We start from the raw sequence: 18,388 nt of genomic DNA, 5'->3' as shown, positions 1-18,388 counted from the left end.
AGAGAAAGAGACAATCTGAAATGTAAACTTAATCCCTCCAATCAAATTATTGACTTTGAATACATAGACATGGAGTCTGGAAATGAGCAATTAGTTTATACTTTGACCGGATTTTACCTCTATTGTCAGCCTGGCCGGGTGATTCTTGAGCAAAAGCCGATCGGCCTTGTCTTGTACTGACTTGATCACATCCTCCTTGTCGTCCAGCTCTCTCATAAGATCCTGTTCAATATATTTTCACTCTCACGTAAGCATGTTAAGTTTCACTGCACATTCAGTCACGCAAAATGGCGGCTTACAGCATGGTAGTTCCTTTTCTTAGAGATATTGCTGTTACGGTCACTCCAGTCAAAGGACACCTCCTCTTCTTCTTTCTCGTTCAGCCAGATCAGCTCCTGAGTTGCCTCTGAAACAAAGTCGTGCAAGCTTTCCAAGTGACTTTGTCGGTCTCTTGACGAGCTCTGAAAAGTGCATTCAAAAACATATTTATAGATACACAACATTGCTCACACCTGTAGATTACTATTATTTTGTTTGCTCACCAATAGTCTGTCATACTGTTTGTCTAGTCTGTTTACTTTTTCTGAATAACTATGTTTCATGGGTGAGGTTATCTGAATCTGTGGGAAAGAAATACGTGGTAAGGCTTTGTCAAAAATTAAAAACATACATTTCTTCACTTACTTCACCAAGTTTGGCTTCTTTAAAACTCGTTTGAAATTCATCTATGGCCCTGTGTATGCTCTTGTGGTTATCTAAGGACAGCTCCACACTGGGCAAATCAGACCCCCACTCCGCTCGATCCAACTGCACCTATTGAGCAAAAAACAGGCAAAAAGGTAAGCATATTGTTAATTTTAGGGGAAATGTATCATTCCCAGGACTGAACAATTAACTCTCAAACATGGGTCTGACCTGCATCTCCTCCACCCAGGTCAGCAGGTCTTGGACATACTTCATGTTGACCTCGTCCTCTGACATGCTCGGATCGGCCAGTGCTGATTTCAACAAAGGCTTTCGTATCTGCATCTGTTTGACATGCCTGAAACCATCTGTGTCCATACTGCCACCTCCACCAGTCATAAAGGTCTGGACCGAGGGGGACTGCAGACCTGGGCTTAAGATAGGTGGGAAGGCCGGGGAAAGACACGGATTAAGGCTGGAGGAGTACGGGGATCCAGGAGTGACCAGTCCCCCAGAAGCCATCGCTGGGGACGGTATATTTGGAGAAAAGCCTGCATTTAGACTTTGTGTGATGCCCGAAATCATCATCTTGGCCTGCTCGCTGGTTAAGGTGTGGCCCTTGCTGTACACAGACGAACACTCGGCTCTCAGGACCAGCAGGTCGTCACGGAGCTTCGAGACTCTCTGAACGAGCTGATCTGCGAAGGGAAACTTTCCATCTAGAAGGATTTGGATGTCCACCACTTGTTGTCGGAGGATGTTCTCACACTCCAAAAGATAGCCTGCCACCTCAGATTCGTTTAAGAATTGTATACCGGACTCAAGACGTTTTACATCCTATGAGAAAAACAAAATTATTCATAAAAGAGAAGCTGTTCTAGTTTAGTTAAGAAGAAATGTACAATTCGTAATCTTTACAAAGTATTAGAAATATCTAAAATGACTATACCTTTAAAATTCTAAATATTTCTGTGTATATATGATATTTCAGAGATGGATGAATACGATGATTCAGCACATCACTTACCGACTGTAGAGCAGCTTTGGCCACAGACAGCCGCTCCTCTCCATTGACACAATCTCGCTGGATCCTGTTGGCGATTTGCTGCAACATCTCGAGCCTATTAATAGAAACAATATCCAGTGAAATTGGGTATTCGCTGTTATTGTCACATGAACGGTACACAACCTTACCGAGATCCATAAGCAATATTGTTGTTGAGAAAGACCGAGCTGTTAATTTGCAAAGGTTCGGACAGCGAGTGGAGAGCGTCATTGGAGCATATACTGTTAAAACTACCGTTGCTAACAGAAGACAGACTGCTCAAAAATGCCATGTTATCCATTATGGCTCTCTGCTACTTCAAAATATCCACAGTCAGCTCCTCCATCGTTATCGTCCTTCTACAGCCTATCCCTCTGACTGAGCGCGGACTGATTTTTATAGTGTCAGCGGCAGGTGAAGAAACCATCGGCAGGAGCAGAATCCCTCCCAGAAAAATATGTGACCCTTGGGGGATGAGAATTACAATGGCAGGCTTAGACAGTACACCTTCATCAGGAATGAGAGGTGAGTTACAACTGAACTGCCAGTCTTCTCGGGATTTCATGAAAACAATGTGGACGTGAACATTTCCAATCGTATATTACTGGTAAAGTTCCGAAAAAACAACATACATCTTTTTTCAGCCTGGTCATTGTATAAAGAGGTCATAAAGCAGTGGTCTTTTGGTGTGTATTAATGGATAAGTGTGAAATCCCTGCACACCAGTCTGCAGACTAGTTTCAGTTGACAGCCAGGGAAATATAAAATAAATATAAAATAAAAAAGTTACAAGACAAGCTACCAAGAAAAGAAAAGAACTTGCAAGAAAAAAAAAAACTGTTGCAAAGGTGAAGACTTCTTCAACTCAAAACTTTAAACCAAAGCACGGAAAGTACCAAATTTACTGTGCAGGGAAATGCAGGTCAAATGAAAGTGATCTTTAAATCTCATTTGTATTAGGTCTCAATGGAGACATTAGCTAGAGTGCAGTGTGACTTGTGGGTACACGGTCTACTTGAAATCATACCTGCTGATTCATGCAGCATTAAGCTTCTTTTTTTTTACACACATCCCGAAGATCAACTTACACTCTTTAAAACCACCATTCACTCTACAATGGTTTTGTGTGACCAACTATCATTATCATTATAAAGCTAGTATAATTAGCAGTCACGTACATGCGTTCGGATTACATTCACATCAGTAGAAAAGCTTCCACCGTGTACTTTCACTGTACAAACCTCTCCAGCTCAGGCCTCAAGCTCTTCTCTCTCTCCAGCATGGCAACGATTAATTTGCCCCATTCCTTTTCAATATCGTTGGGGTGATGCCCTGGAGGTAACTGGATACGTCCAAATTCTATCCACACCTGTCCCCAAAAATAAATGTACAAGAAAAGTTTTTAGATCACTAGTGCCCCCAAAACTAAATACTGTATGCAGTGATGAAAGAAACAGTGGCTTCACCTCAAGCATTTGATAGAAGTTTTGTATCTTTGTCTTCTCTATCTCTTTTATGGGGATTTCATTGTCCTTAAACTGAAGATATTGTGAATAAAGTGCCTATGAAGAAAATACAGGTTAATAAAAAAGTATATAAAGATTATATAAATCAGAATTTTGCAGAAAGAATGTAAAATGTATGTGAGACACTGATTTCCAGCCAATAAAAGCGCCTACTCTCTCAAATCTATTTGCATTAAGTTGCTTACTTTAAGTTCAGCAGGACTGCTGGGGAATGCTCTGTCGTTCATTATTGCCACATTGTGTTTGATCCATTGGCTGAGGTATTTAATCATGTTCTGATATTCAATCCATTTTATGTCGACATCCTGAATAAAAAGACAATACAAACGTTATTCAACGTTGATCTCATAAACAACAGATCAACAAACAAATATCAAAATCAACAACAAAACACACAATATAAACAACAATAGGATGTAATGGAAAAATCACTCAAATTACTAATTGATTGTGATGTTGTGCTGGTCTCCTGTTGGTTTGCAATGCACAGTCTCCTAACATGAATCCAGTTTAACCAGTCACTTACATTAGGGCTGACACCATCGACACCATCAGGGACTTTAGGAAAGGCATCGTACAAAGTGGACACATAGGTGAGGACTGACTTCTCATCAGGAGACTGGACGTCCATATCTTTAGGGTAAAAAGAACAAAAACACATGCCAATAAGCTGTACAATAAAATGTGGACTAGTTTAGAAGGAGTGTCGCTGGATGAACCAATGAACAGCTTAAGAACTTACCTTCAGGGTCTAACAGTCTGGCCACTCCTAGCTGCTCTGCTACACAAAATGCTTGCTCTAAATTTGATCGGTTGGTCTGTGCTGATACATGGCTCATATCAACAAGGTCTGGCCTGGAAAAAGAATGAGAAAGAATAACTAAAACAAGCCAGTATCATGTTTATTTAATGTTTGTTTATTTCTGTTACCTGTATTTATGAATAATAGCATTAAATAGTCTCCCGTCCCTCCAGGAGGTTGTGAAGTTATCACATCGTACGCCCACGTAGCCCTCCGTCATCTGCTTGGACCAGAACAGAAGACGCTCCTTGGCTGTCATGTCTTCGGACTCCCCTGTCACATGGATCTCCGAGATCTTTACGAGAAGAGAAGACGTGATTCTGTTATTACCAGCAAACCTCTGTACCTCGATAAGCTATTATTGTAAAGTCATGTATGCGGTGAAGAATCTAGTATTAAGACATATTGCGGATTACTTTGAGGTCTATTAGGGCAAGTTTCAAGAAATAAAACCTGCAAAGGCCCTGAACAACACAAACTGATCTGAAATAGAGTGCTAACGAGTCTGTGCTTTGCCTCAAAAAAAAAATATCATCCGTTTGCAGCCAGATTAAATGTAGTAAATGTAGTATTTGTTTCATTTTAGAAGGCTCAATATACATTACATTCACCATAAATTATAGTATTATTTTTTAATCAATGATGACAAACTGACGCCACTTACACATCACAACCTCAGTCTTGACACGTTATCACTATGCAAATTAACCTAATCCACAATCCACACATAGTTTGGACCAGCGTGGGAGGAAGCTTGACATGCACAACTCAAATCCACCTTTTTGCGTCAAACATCAAAACTCTCTCCCTCCCTCTTGCAAATGACTGAACATGAAACATGACTTTTCAAATCAATTTCCTGCTAAAATAAAGTCAACAATAACATTTCCCTCACAGCTATTATTTTCTTTTGTATCATTCTACTTAAGTTAGGTGAAGATCAACTTTACTGTCCCGAAAAAGGAAAATGTGTCCCAAAAATGTGTGTTGGGCTCTCAGTGCTGCAGGTCACATTTCACATAACAACCAGACACACATTAAGACAACAATCAGCTGGTCTGCACAGTTTTCACCACTTGTGCATTGCATGTCACAAACGCACATTAAAACGAGCCTAAACACGAGATAAGACAATCAAAACAGTAATGACAACAAGCCCTAAACATCAACATGCCCAAGAGCTACACCATTTTTTGCAGCTTTTATTTAATTCAACCTCTGCCATGACACAGTTACTAACCACCTCCACAATGAGTCAAGCCTGTGCTGTGTTTGAATATGAGTAACATGCTTTACCTCGGCCTGAGTGGTGATAGTGATACACTTGGCAGCAGATAAGGTTGGCTCTATGATAGCGGAGCAGGTGCGGGCCCTGTGCCTCCTCCTCCGGTGCACTTGAGAGCCACATATAATTTTGGCGAACGTGTCCTCGGTGCCCGCTCCGTGGTGGCCCCCCTGAGTGCGTAACATGTGCTCCACCGCCCCAAAGCTCACGGCCCTCCGGAGCTGGCGCTGCAGGAGTTTCTTCACCAGCAGACTGTCTTTGGCCGAGCGCTGTGTGAAACTCCTGTTAACACGATGGATCTTTCCTTCAGCACTTGATCTGGAACCTTCATCTTGACTTTCATCGTCACTTTCATCTTCACCAACATCTTCAGCTTTGGCCAGAGGAGCCTTTTTAGATTTGGTGTCTATTGTCTGGATTACAGGTGGATTTCTATTGATTATAACTGGTACCTCTCCGGTCCAGACGTCCCTTCTGATGCTGTCCTGCCGCGACACAGCCTTGTTGACCTCTGATGCCTTCTCCAGCTCAGCACAGATCTCCACAGAGCTCTCTTCACTAAAATCCTGAGGTCTGACACTATTACTGATATCTCCATTAGTGCAAGTGTCACTTACTGCCCTCCTGGGAGAGTCCACTGTAGCAAAGTCTTCAGATTTTCTCTTTTTCCTCTGGAAGTAACGCCGCCCTTTCAAGTCCTTGGATTTAGGGCTGAGTGGAGCTTTTCTGGGGTCGACATAAGACTCTTCTTTTGGCACACGCACGCAACCACATACATTTCCCATAGTTGTCCAAGCTCTCGTCCTTCTTCGTGAACACGTGGATTGAGGCTAATATCCACTGAGCCATAGTTTATCAGAAGAACCTTTATCCCAAAGATAGGTTGCCATGTTCACAGTCAGCTGGCACTGTGACAAAAGCCTTTGACGCGGTCGTAGGCATAAACCTCACTCAGAAGTAGAGTTGACTTCTCCTTCAGAGTCACAGCCTTCTCTCGTTCACACGCTCGTCAATCGCTCACTTAGTTCTCTCCTTACACCGGAATCCTTTCTGACCTTTGGAACCTTTCTCCACTTTGCTAATCCAGCACAGACACCATAAATGTATAAGCTGTCATAGCCCACGTGCTCACAGTTCACAGCTGAGAAGGAATGACAAAGGCTTGTGCACAGACCTGTTTGGGACTGGCTCGTCTGCAATGTAAATATGGGCAGCAACAACACAGTCAAAGCAGAGGGTGAGGGGAGGGCAAGTGTAAACTGGGGTCTGGGCTGTCCACTGCATTTATACTGTTAAAAAAAAAAAACTAAATGGCTTATACAGTCCAGACACTGGCCCAACCGGGCACAAAAGCTTAGATCAACAGCTGTGGTGAATCCAAGCGCTGCAGAGAAATGCTTTGAATTTGCTTATTCACTGTATTATTCAAGCTGAATACAATAGGAGATTTAGACTAAGACTTTAGGTTTGGCCCTGACGTCAACCTAGTTTAGTCCTGATGTAGACTTTGGTTTGGTCCTGTTTCTAGTCCTGGTTTAAACAGGGTCCTGTTCAGTTTAAGTCCAAGTCCAAGTTTTAATGTTTTCAAGTGTGAACTTCCCTTAGACACAACAATTAAAATGGATGGCATGGCCCCATTAAAGGTCCATTGCATTAGATAAGATAATAGACAGATTATTCATAATTACTGTGATAAGGGGATAATGGGTTTGATTACTATTTCCCTAAGTATATTGTTTTTGATTATTTTGTTTAAAAAAAAAAGTGTGTTTGTGACCTGTTGAAAGCTGAAAATGTGTCCTCTAATTGTTTTCTAAAGGTCACAATGACAGAAAACAAATGACACCGCAGTGACTTTGGACTGATACTGCCAGGGTCAAAGATAACATCTAAGTTAAACAGGATCCAGATGATTATAAAATCAAGTGAGTTTACTAAGAAAACATGCTTCAGGCCACATCCAAGTTTGTACAGTTCTACTCTAGATCCACATAATTATTCAAATTAAGACACACATATTTGTTATGTTTCTGAGTTTCATGAAATTGGCAACAACCCAAAAGCAAACACACCACTGTCAACAAAATACAACTGCTAAGAGCAACCAGTGGTCCCACGCAACAAATGCAATGTTGACAATATTGCCTGCTCCATTTGAAAGGTAATTTAATAACACAAGCACCCACTGGACTACTGTTAGTAAGAAAAGGTGCCTAAAGCCAAGTAAAATGCAGTGTGTCCTCTGATTGAACTGTGCTAGTCTTTCTCACCACCTAAGGCACAGTTAAAGCAGGTAACATAATAACTTCAGCCTGCTGTCAGGGCAGATCTGCTTTAATAAAAAGCTAACGTGGACACGCCAGAATATTTGTGCTGCTGGGCCTCTCCTCCTAATGTCATGATCGAACAGGCCCAGTGCGGCCCAATAAGAGCAGCAGGGTTTGCGTGAGACAGATGCAGCAGGTGTGCACCAACGCTACCTGTCAGCGTCCCAGTCCAGGCTGGATTATATTATCCATCTGACATTCATTATTATATCACAGTCAGCAGTGAGCCAAATATATGTAGCATTACTCATAGAACTCCCTCTCAAGGTGCATTTACTGCCACCGACTGTAGTTGTACGACTTAAAAGTACGTGTTTTAAGCTTTAATGTTAAAAAAAAGAGAAGGAGAGAGAGAAAGAGAGAGGAGAGAATAGAGAAGGAGAGAGCAGAGGCCATATGGAATTATGGTATGTATTCTTTAATCAGGACAATCTCACTTAAATTAGGTCTCCTATAAGCATTGAGATATAAACAAATCTGAAATTTATTTTGCTGCTTCCTATTAAATGTTCCATAAATCAGTGTATTGTGTTCACATCTGTCCAAAACACAAAATCTGAAAATAAATGTAAAACCTAAGCAGCCAAAACATTTTATATAATGTCATCTTTTAATTCAAACATTTGTGTTATGTGAAATTATGTGATTAAACCCATTACATCATTCATGCACTTATGTCACTTGTGGTACAGCTTTGACCCCTTGTGGCTAAAAGTAGAAACTCCATTAAGAACCCAACTTGACAGACACGTAAATATAACTTCAACAGAACACAACAAACCAGCAGCTTGCACAGCCAAAACATAGCGTATAAAAATGTAAAGAACGGTTAGGGTTGAATATAAGATATTTGTACTGAATATTTCAAGGCCAGACTAAAGGCTCAAGCTGTAAAAACAATAATGATGAAGACGAGCTGTTCTCACCTGAAAGTGCAGAATTATGGTCCATATTAACCCCAGTGTCAGTTTGGGGTTACCGTCGGTAATGTCATCATTTCTTATATTTACAAGCTTGACCTGAAAAATAAAAGCATTTCATTAGAACACACTAATAATTGTGTGGCAAAGAAACACTGCAGGAGTATTGCAAAAAATGTAGATAAAAAGTAAATATGATTGCTCATTTCCAATGTTAACCACAAGATGGAGCAATAGATATTCTAGACATTGTAACAATAAGAATGATTAGGATCCAATGCTGTCCATGGATCATTTTAAGCATTTAAAAGCGCTGCTAGTACATAAATCATATTTTCAGTCATAATTAAGATGTCTGATGTTGAATTAGATCATTTATTGTTGACCCAATTGTAACAAATGATAATTAGTGAACATTTATTCACAGCGTAATTCTAAACCATATTGATAATAATAATTATAATACATATATGCTCACAACAAGCAATGCCCAATGCTTAATAAAAGTGCAGCTCATGTGTTTCTATGAGAGCCCTTTGTCTTGGCCTGTTACGTCACATCTGGCTGCAGTGCCACCCGTCCTTATCAAGCCTCCCCCGGGGTGGGGGAGGGGACAGCGCTTCCAAACCAGTACAACTGGGATTTAGGTTAGGAAAAGCTTCACGTACAGTATATATACTGTACCTGGGAATTTATTCAATATTCAAGATGTTTTATTGTCATCGTCGTAGAAAACAACAATACCCAAACTGGACACTGCATAGTTTTGATGTGAAGTGCAATAATACACTTATTATGATTGTGTTTATTTTGTGTTGACACTACATGTTAATGAACATACATGATATAGATGCTCTAAACACGCCGGATTGTAGCCGTTATCAATACACGTCATTGTGGAACCACTCACCTGCCGCCTCTTTAAATAATCCAGTGCAATTTGTACATTCTGGAGTTTGTGGAAGCGCATCCTCCCTCGTTCTCGAGGCTGTGGACAGAAGCAGGGTCAAGTTCAGGAATCCTGGGTCTTTCAGATGGAGCAGTAAATGGTTAATAGGATTTTGGACATGCTCACAAAGTCTTACCCAGTGACCTGTAAAGTTAGATTCAAACATATAAGCTAGTGAACACAGGTGGAGTTATATTTAACCTCTGCAAAATATTCATTCAATTAATAATTGATTGATAATTTAGGGTGAATATTAAATAATAATAATGTGATGTCATGTAAAGCGCGATGAGATGTCGTATGAATAAACTAACCAGGCCAAGCCGCAGCAGTTTGCTATAGCTGCATTAGCCATCACAGAGCTGAAAATGAATGACTATGTTCTACTTCAATGCACAGCAACTTAAACATATTCATTCAAAGCACCTAGTCTTGTTTAGATTTGATGAATAATGAAATGTCCAAAATGATCAGATGTGAAACAAACATTTGAAGCAATCTTAGCACAGATGACTCAGCGGGCAAGTCATGAGCCTGTACAGACAGAATCCAGAAACTGTTTTCATCTTAAAATGTTCTGCCTTCTCTGTGTGTGTTTTTTTAAATAACAGCTTGAGTAAAAATAAAAGCTGAAACTCAAAGACCCAAAATCATAATCAATATGTTGTTTAGGATACTACACTACCCTGAACCAGACGTGTGTCCCATTATGTAAGCACTGCAGGCAGTGTATTAGTTTTGGGGTGTGGAGGGTGCCACACGTACCACCTTATCATCATCCACAGTGTCTCCATGCTGCTCAACCGCACATGCTTCTGTCCCACTCACCAACCGCAACGTCTTCAGAAAATCACGCTCCCTTGGCTTATCATCATAAGGAAAACATGGGGAAGAGGGAGATATGGATAGACAATGGGAAAATCAAAGGAAGTCAGACAATGGAGAGAACAAAAAACAACGTAATGAAGGAGAAGAGGAGGAGGAGAGCGTGATAGAGACAGGAAGAGACAGCTATGAAGACGATGGAGGTTAGTTACAGTGGGGGAGGGAACAGCAGGGATTGGATCTTCAGGAGTACATGCAGTTGTATGTGTCCCTCTAAATGCAGCATTATGCAATACAAAACTGAGAAGAAAAACTACAGCTGACAGATCGGGAGTGTGCATGATGTTACTGTAAACTGACTGAAGACATGAAGAGTAACGTCAGAACAAAACAGTAGTGGAGCGTTACTGAAGCGCTCGTGTGTGCAAAACAGTTAAAAAATCATACCTGCCCCAAATTGGACCCAATGTTATATTTAAACATTTATCAGACTGTTAAAAAAATAAAAAAAAAATAAATAAATGTATGTAAAAATGTATATTAAAAAGCAGTTCCAATCACACAATAAACCATGTACTCACATAAATAATATTGAACCTGATTTTAAATCATAACATGTACCATTGAAATTATTACAAGCATGATTTTATTTTGCCGTGGGGGTCCGGGTTGGTCAATTACATGGCAAATTTGGGGGTCTTGGTTTGAAAGGTTTGGGAACCCCTGGCCTAAGCAATGATACTTAAGTTATAGCTGTTTGTATTCCTTAGTAAGGCCACAGTTATTTTATTACTTGGTTTACGGATCTGCCACACTTAGATTATTGATTTCTACAATATAAATAAAATAAATTCTTATAAAAATTTTTTTATAAAGTACCACCGACAAGGCAAAATAGCATTAAATGAAATATAAAAAGCGGTATTAAGTCAAAAGATAAGAGCGCGTGAAGCAATTTTTTCTGCGAGAGTCTGTGATAGACCCTGCGCGCGGCCACGGGAGGGCATCTTAGAAGCGTGAGTTCTACCAATGCAAAAAACGTAGATTTAGCGTAGATTTAAACCCGGAAGAAAAAATCTATTGAAATTGAAATTATATTTATATTTATATTTCGCCCGTCTGTTCAATATATTTCATTTAAAAATCCGTAAACCAAGTAATAAAATAACTGCGGCCTAAGTTAGATTTGTGAGCCTGAGCCTTGAAAAGATGGAATTATTTTTAGTGTTGTTTAATTTCAAATATGCACTCTAAAATATGATATGAACAAATGAACAAATGTACGTCTCATCTGATACTAAAGAAGACTAACTCACCAGTGTGTCTCCAGACAAGACCTCCAGCAGTGAGATCAGGTTATGTCCATCTCGCAGGTCTTCGTAAAGGTCATTTATGTGCTTTCGGACCTAAAAAAACACAAACGGCAATTTTAGTCTGAGGAGTAGAAAATATGCTACTGCAATTACGTTAAAAGGCTAGGCAAGGCAAGTTTATTTGTAGAGCACATTTCATACACAAGGCAATTCAAAGTGCTTGAACAAGTTTAAATGTCCCTTATATGATGCAGCGTGGACAAATGTATTATGGTAAGCACCTTTCATAAATGACTTCTAAATTTGAGATGCATGTTATGTGTCAGAGGTCACTGGAGCGAGGTGATCACATGACACCTTGTCTGAGCGCACTTGAGCAGACATTTGTCGTGACCCACTGTGTCTGTGGACCGGCCTCATGTCCCACACAGCACCTCTAAAATCACTGTCCTCTCTCATTGACCTGCTTTCGCACAAGGCTCTCTCGCTGTAATGCCAGAGAGACGCCGCAGCTGTGGGCCCAAAATAGACCTGTGCCCTCGTGTTATTGGGTCAGGCGGGCACATAGCAACTATTACTCAGCACCTTCAAATACGTCAAGATCTTTACAGTTTCTCAGGAAAATTCGATTTATTGTACTATGGTTTTGAAAAAGATCTAAGGCATCTTTGGTACTGACGTAAGCAATGAGGCAAAGCACATTTTATTAAACTTTATTATCAATTGTTTTCATTTTATTGGTATTCTCTCGTCCCGCCCTGTTTTGTCTTTGTTTATTCCATGTTTGATTTTATTTTTATTGTTTGTTATTATGTAAAAGCCTTTTAATGTAAAAGTGTGCTTTGTAGGAACATTTACAGACTTAACAATGTTTTTGTCAGATGATTTGGACATCAGCATCACTAAAGTAAGAAAATATTATAGTAATTATTGATAATATACACATTTTACACATTAAACTATCACTATCTACGCCCCCTTTAGTTGACTAGAGGCTGCACAAGGTGAACAAAAATGTATTTAGTCAACAATGGCCAGAGGAAAATTACACAGTAACATTTGTTTATTGCTGAGATTGTTCCAAAATTACAAATTTTTCGGGGTTGCTGCTAAGTTTTGTATTTCTTTTAAGGGTTTGTAACCACTCTCAATGTTATGTCTGAAATGTATCGCTCTTCTTGAACTGAAAGATACTTAGAGTTGACTGTATCTTAAAGATCATGAACACAAAAGACTAAAGTGATTGTACATTTTTGTTATATTTTTCATGTAATGCTAGTGAATAACTAAATTAAAAAGTTTAATGGTTTTATTTACACTTGCATTTTTTAAAGTACAAGCCGTATCCTGTCTTTCAGCTGAAATGTTGCATCAAATTGTTCACAAAGATGAACGTTGATAAGATTCACTTCGGCACAAATGGACTTGTAGCTGCAGCGGGTGTGACATGTCATGCTACATCACTTCTAATCAGCTTTGATAATAACAGCGAGCAATTTGAGCAAGTCTAGACCCAACATGAAAAATTAAGTGTTTTAGAAGCAAATACTGCAGTGCATGCCTAGTTCTGTTTATGTAGGTAATGTAATATTTCAATCCACACCATGCAGCGTGCAGTAACTGAATAAATAAACACAGCCAACACAACCTTGACATAGTTTCTCTAACCTTTAGTGAAAACAATAGTTATCATACCTTCATCAGATGTTGATTTATCCATTTTGTGAAGGTCTTCTTCTGTACTCGGTCTCTTTCATCTGTTGGAAAAGAAAAATGAGGAGTAAATCTCAAACACAATACATGCAATTAGACCGTCCAAACACACTGCGTTGCTAGGCTCATATTTTGATTCAGAAATATACGTATAGAAAAATGATTTATTATTATTATTATTTTCATTTGTAATGTGAAGTGAAACTTTCTTATTTTATAACATGTTAATGTTGCACTGCGTAGCTTTTCTGTTGGGGGCCCTTTGTGTACAGTAAGGAAAACAAGGAAAATAAGTATTTGAACACCCTTCGATTTTGCAAGTTCTCCCTTTCTCCCAAATTTTCATCGTAGGTGCATTTCCACTGTGAGAGACAATCTAAAAAGAAATCTCATCGAATAATTTTTTCATAATTTATTTGTATGTTATTGTTACAAATAACTATTTGAACACCTAAGAAAATCAATACAAATGTTTGGTACAGAAGCCTTTGTTTACAATTACAGAGGTCAAACATTTCCTGTAGTTCTTGACCAGGTTTGAACACACTGCAGCAGGGACTTTGGCCGGGTTTCAGGTTTTCAAGCTTCAGCTCTCTCCAAAGATTTTCCATTGGATTTAGGTTTTAAGGCTGGCTAGGCCACTCCAGAACCTACCAAAAAGTTCTATTTTTGTCTCATCTAACTACACTAGTTTCTCCCATGACTCCTTTAAACCACGCCAGCCTACTGTTTTACCAATAATAACTGTGGCCGCAGCTCTCTTCAGGTAACTGACCAGCTTCTTCCGTGTAGTTCTGGCCTGATTCCTCATCCTTCTTATCATCATTGATAACGAGGTGAGATCTGGCATGGAGTCATCTTTTTTCACCAAGCTGCTTGCCACTTGCCCCTTAGCCCTTTCCAGCCCTGTGGGGGTCTACAATTTTGTCTCTGATGTCTCTTGCCCATAGTAGTTAAGAGTCTGTCTGATTGTGAGGTGGACATGTGTGTTTATGCAGCTAACCAGCTCAAACAAGTGAGTAGAGGTGGACTTTTAAAGGCAGACCAACAGCTCTTTGAGAGATTGGCAGGTGTTCAAATACTTATTTGCAACAATAACTTACAAATAAATTATTCAAAAATCACGGAAAATCATCATCCATTATCCATTTGTCTCTCACAATGGAAATGCACCTACAATGACCATTTCAGACCCCTCCATAATTTATATGTGGGAGAGCTAGTAAAATCACTGGGTGTTCAGACACTTATTCTCCTCACTGTATCTGTGGAGATGTTACTGCTTTGCCTGAAATGTTCCAAAATATAGCATTAAACACATATATCTTCTATTAAATAGAATTTATATTATATATATTCATTCAACTACATGCGTTTGTTAACTCTGAAAAGCCTTCTTACTATAAGTTTAATAACATACTGCGGAAGATTACAGGAAACGTTCCAGCAGCATCTCCATGGAGACAGGGTGACACTGAAGCGCCACAGAACCACACAACCCAAAATATCTCAAAGTAATACTAAAAATGGTCAAATATACAGTGGAATGATGTTTTTGATAACTGTGTTAGGATGTAGATTTGTAATTAAGTGCCAAAAATGCCCCAAAAAACCCCTAAACCAACAATTTGTCCTTTTCCTTCAGCCACAGCTGGAGTTACAATACTCTCAGAATCCAATTACGACAAAAATATAGTACATTCTAAACCCAAAATACAATACAAGCCATAGACACAATACAATAAACTCAATTCAGCAGCAGCAATTCATTTAACATCACAGAATCAACTGTATCCCCTTTTATCTGAATCAGAATCAGTCACTGAACACATACATACAACAATGAATAATAATAATAATTGTTATTATTATTATTATTATTTTGTATTATTATTATTATTATTATTATTATTATCATATAAACTATGATAAAGTAAAGACATGCAAAAATAAGAGTCAGAGAAAAATAGGCTTAAATACAAAATATATACAGCAAGATCAGGACAACAGGGCAAACTAGCAGTGCAAATACTGCAAATCTCCAGTACTCCAGCTCCAAAACAGCAACATCTGAGCACATGCAGGACCACAGCACACACAGCAGGCTTTATTCTTATTCAGCAATGATGCTAAGACTCCAGGGTAATGCCCAAAGAAATTCAAATCTACACAGACCTAAGCAGCACATGAGGGTCACCAGGTGGGCTCTGAAGTCCCTCTCCACCAGCAGCACCTCCCGCATTGTCCACAGTAAAGTTAGTCCAGTAAATGTCAGAGATCCAGATGTGAACAACTGGATGAGTGTCTCACACAGTGGCTTTGCTCTCGTTTGCCTGGCAGCCTCAGGGGCAGCTCTCACTCTCTTCAGGAGCGAGTTCTGTCAGGTTTTCCATGGCTATTGTCTATTTAGAGTTTCTACGCACTTCACTGTTTATCCTGTCCCCAAAAGCACAGAAATACAAAATATCTACTGGGAAACTGTTGCCTAAGAACACTGTCAAGGCTCCTAGACGGGCTTCAAAGTTTGGATAGAACAAAACTGCCGTGAATTGTAATGATAACAAGTCATTTGGGACGCTTTTATAATTCTAGCCCTGAGCAAAACCCTTTATGATTGTGACTTTAAATTGTCAAATCAAAGTCATTACTTAATTATCTTGAGTTGCAGTTCATGTGGAACCGTAACCAAGAGATTTTAAACCAGCTGAAAATCCATGTACCAGTACTAATGACAAGACTTTTTATTCTCTCTGGACCGTCACATTTAGCTCACCTAAAAATAGTGGCAATAGAGAGAACATTAAGTGGGCTGGTCTAATTTGTATAATTGTGTCTATTTAGCTGTAACTATAAAGCTAATAATAATGATTTTAAGTTTCCGTTCTGTTTGTCAAGTTAAACAGTCGCATTGTAACAGCAACAAAACAATTATGTCTATTAGAAACGGCTCATTAATTCTAACCTCATTTGCATACTATACTTTTTCAATAAAAAGGAAAAAATAACTGAAATTAGCACAATATCTTGCACTATTTTTCACATGGAAATGCATTAGGATTGTAGCTGCTTTCCATCTGCCTCAGAGTGTACTGCTGAATCACATCACATACATCTGGCTCCAGCAGCTCCAGTTTATGTCTGCAGGAAACCCATTACTATAGATGAGTGGATCAATATCCCATGAAATGGTTCTTTTGATCCTCTCTCTGGCCGCGGCCTGTTAAAGCTTGTTCTGTGAGATTATTTACAACCTGTGTACATCAGTGAAAACACAAAATGGACAGAGTTCATTACAGGAAGATTAAAAGGAATAAAGAAATATTATGGCCCCCTCTTGAGGAAAGAAAACGTACTGTTTAATCTGAGTCTAATCTGACGTTTATGTTTGACATTCATGTTTACAGCTTGTGTAAGAAATTGAAGGTCGGTTACTCACAGGTCAATCAATAAACATCAAGAGAGTTTGAGTCAATGTTCGAGAAACCCAGACTGACTGCCCTGCTCTGTCTGACTCGGGTAATTTGTGCAATAATAATAAAAGGCCTAGAGTTTAGGTGAGCACATAAATATAGGATGTAAAGTACACACGGGCTGTTGCAGACATTATCTACTGCCACACATTTGTTTGGAACAATTATGCACTGCCAATACTTAATTTTCATGAACATTTATAATGTTTTGTGATTCATATTTTAAAAGTCACTGTATCAATTTGAAAGTGGCGAGCGCCATCGTTTTTGTTTTGTTTTTTCAGTTCCCATTTTTGTAATTGATTGTAACCTATAACATTTTATTAATTACACAGGGCAAATGTAGATCCATCTGTGACTGTGTGAGGTACAGTAGGTACAGTATAGAGGTGTTAAGTGGGGGTTTGTCGCTGTAGTCAAACACACAGGCAGCTCCTAAGCCACTTATTTGAGGACTTCAGAAAAGCACATGTGCACGCCTAAAAATAGCACCAGCCCCAAACTATGTCGTCCAGCAACGGAAACCGAGTGTGCCACTGAGGCACAAGACTCCCCCACATAGTGAGTAATGTCATGATACTAAAAGTTAAAACTATTTTAAAGGGAAAAAAGGATTGATACAACATGCCAATGAATAAACCTAACGTCATCTTCAACACAGAATAATGGTAGTCTTATGTGGTCTTACACTAGTTCTGATACAAGGGAAATGTCACATTTGTTGTCCTTTATGTCATTTTCAGTATCAATAGTTCAAACATATCTAGTTTCCAAACTAGTCTTAGTATTAATTAGTATTTGGGTAGGGGTGGCGATAGTGACAGAATATTTCGAAGTAGTATTTCGGGTAGTATTTAACCCATATTAAGTCAATCCAATAGTTATGTGTTAAGCATTAATGTATAAGGTGAAGTTTAATTATCAACCAAATGTAAAATATCAGTAAAATTATTCACTAAAGTGCAGAAATATATACATATAATATAAGTGTGTAACAACTTTTTTTAATCTTGTTTTATCTATGTTTACTATAAATACTATACTTGATTTTAAAATCAAGTATAGTTCACAATATTATAATAACTTTTTACCCACCTCTATATCTGGGTATTTATTTTTCTGAAAATCCTTGTGACTACCCACAATGCTTTTTCACAATTGAATAAATAAATAAGCTATTTAAGATAAATAGATCTGAACTGATAGGTTCTAATGTTGGTAGTTAGTAGAGCTTTATTAAAAAAAACTACCTAACTTATTTGTTTGATTGCAAGACACAACAAAAACAGGTGCATTGACTTCCTGTTCAAAACTGCTGAACTGATAAGCCCCACCTCTTCATAGTGGCATATCACAGATATTATGTACAACGTAGCAGAATTACTCAAACAGACATTAATCAATCAAAATACAACTTTGCTAATTGATGAAGAAACATTGTTACAACATGGTAAAACCTCTTAAAAATCAATTTTGCACAATTTGTTTCCTTTAAAGTAACGTTCTGAACTACAAACTGTCTAGAAACG

The 18,388-nt window shown here is 38.8% G+C and overlaps 1 protein-coding gene across 1 annotated transcript in view; it reads right to left on the bottom strand.

The window, feature by feature from the left end:
- dst (dystonin) overlaps window positions 1–18,388 on the bottom strand; it is an 85,460-nt gene that overhangs the window by 56,305 nt on the left and 10,767 nt on the right. The window contains exons 5-21 of the mRNA XM_072437346.1: window positions 13,372–13,433; window positions 11,680–11,769; window positions 10,304–10,402; window positions 9,500–9,577; window positions 8,596–8,688; window positions 4,186–4,352; window positions 3,998–4,110; window positions 3,782–3,888; window positions 3,441–3,560; window positions 3,196–3,291; window positions 2,971–3,098; window positions 1,712–1,805; window positions 916–1,521; window positions 685–813; window positions 543–620; window positions 300–461; window positions 118–222 (exon numbers count right to left, since the gene is read on the bottom strand). Of these exons, the coding sequence (XP_072293447.1) occupies window positions 118–222; window positions 300–461; window positions 543–620; window positions 685–813; window positions 916–1,521; window positions 1,712–1,805; window positions 2,971–3,098; window positions 3,196–3,291; window positions 3,441–3,560; window positions 3,782–3,888; window positions 3,998–4,110; window positions 4,186–4,352; window positions 8,596–8,688; window positions 9,500–9,577; window positions 10,304–10,402; window positions 11,680–11,769; window positions 13,372–13,433 (2,327 nt within the window). The remainder of the gene's footprint in view (window positions 1–117; window positions 223–299; window positions 462–542; window positions 621–684; window positions 814–915; window positions 1,522–1,711; window positions 1,806–2,970; window positions 3,099–3,195; window positions 3,292–3,440; window positions 3,561–3,781; window positions 3,889–3,997; window positions 4,111–4,185; window positions 4,353–8,595; window positions 8,689–9,499; window positions 9,578–10,303; window positions 10,403–11,679; window positions 11,770–13,371; window positions 13,434–18,388) is intronic.

The sequence above is a fragment of the Eucyclogobius newberryi genome, unplaced genomic scaffold (genome assembly GCF_026437365.1).
Source record: "Eucyclogobius newberryi isolate DKJ021-1_F unplaced genomic scaffold, fEucNew1.0.hap1 SCAF_8, whole genome shotgun sequence".
NCBI lineage: Eukaryota > Metazoa > Chordata > Actinopteri > Gobiiformes > Gobiidae > Eucyclogobius > Eucyclogobius newberryi.
The sequence above is the reverse complement of the archived record's forward strand: the minus strand, read 5'-3'. Positions and strand labels throughout refer to the sequence as shown.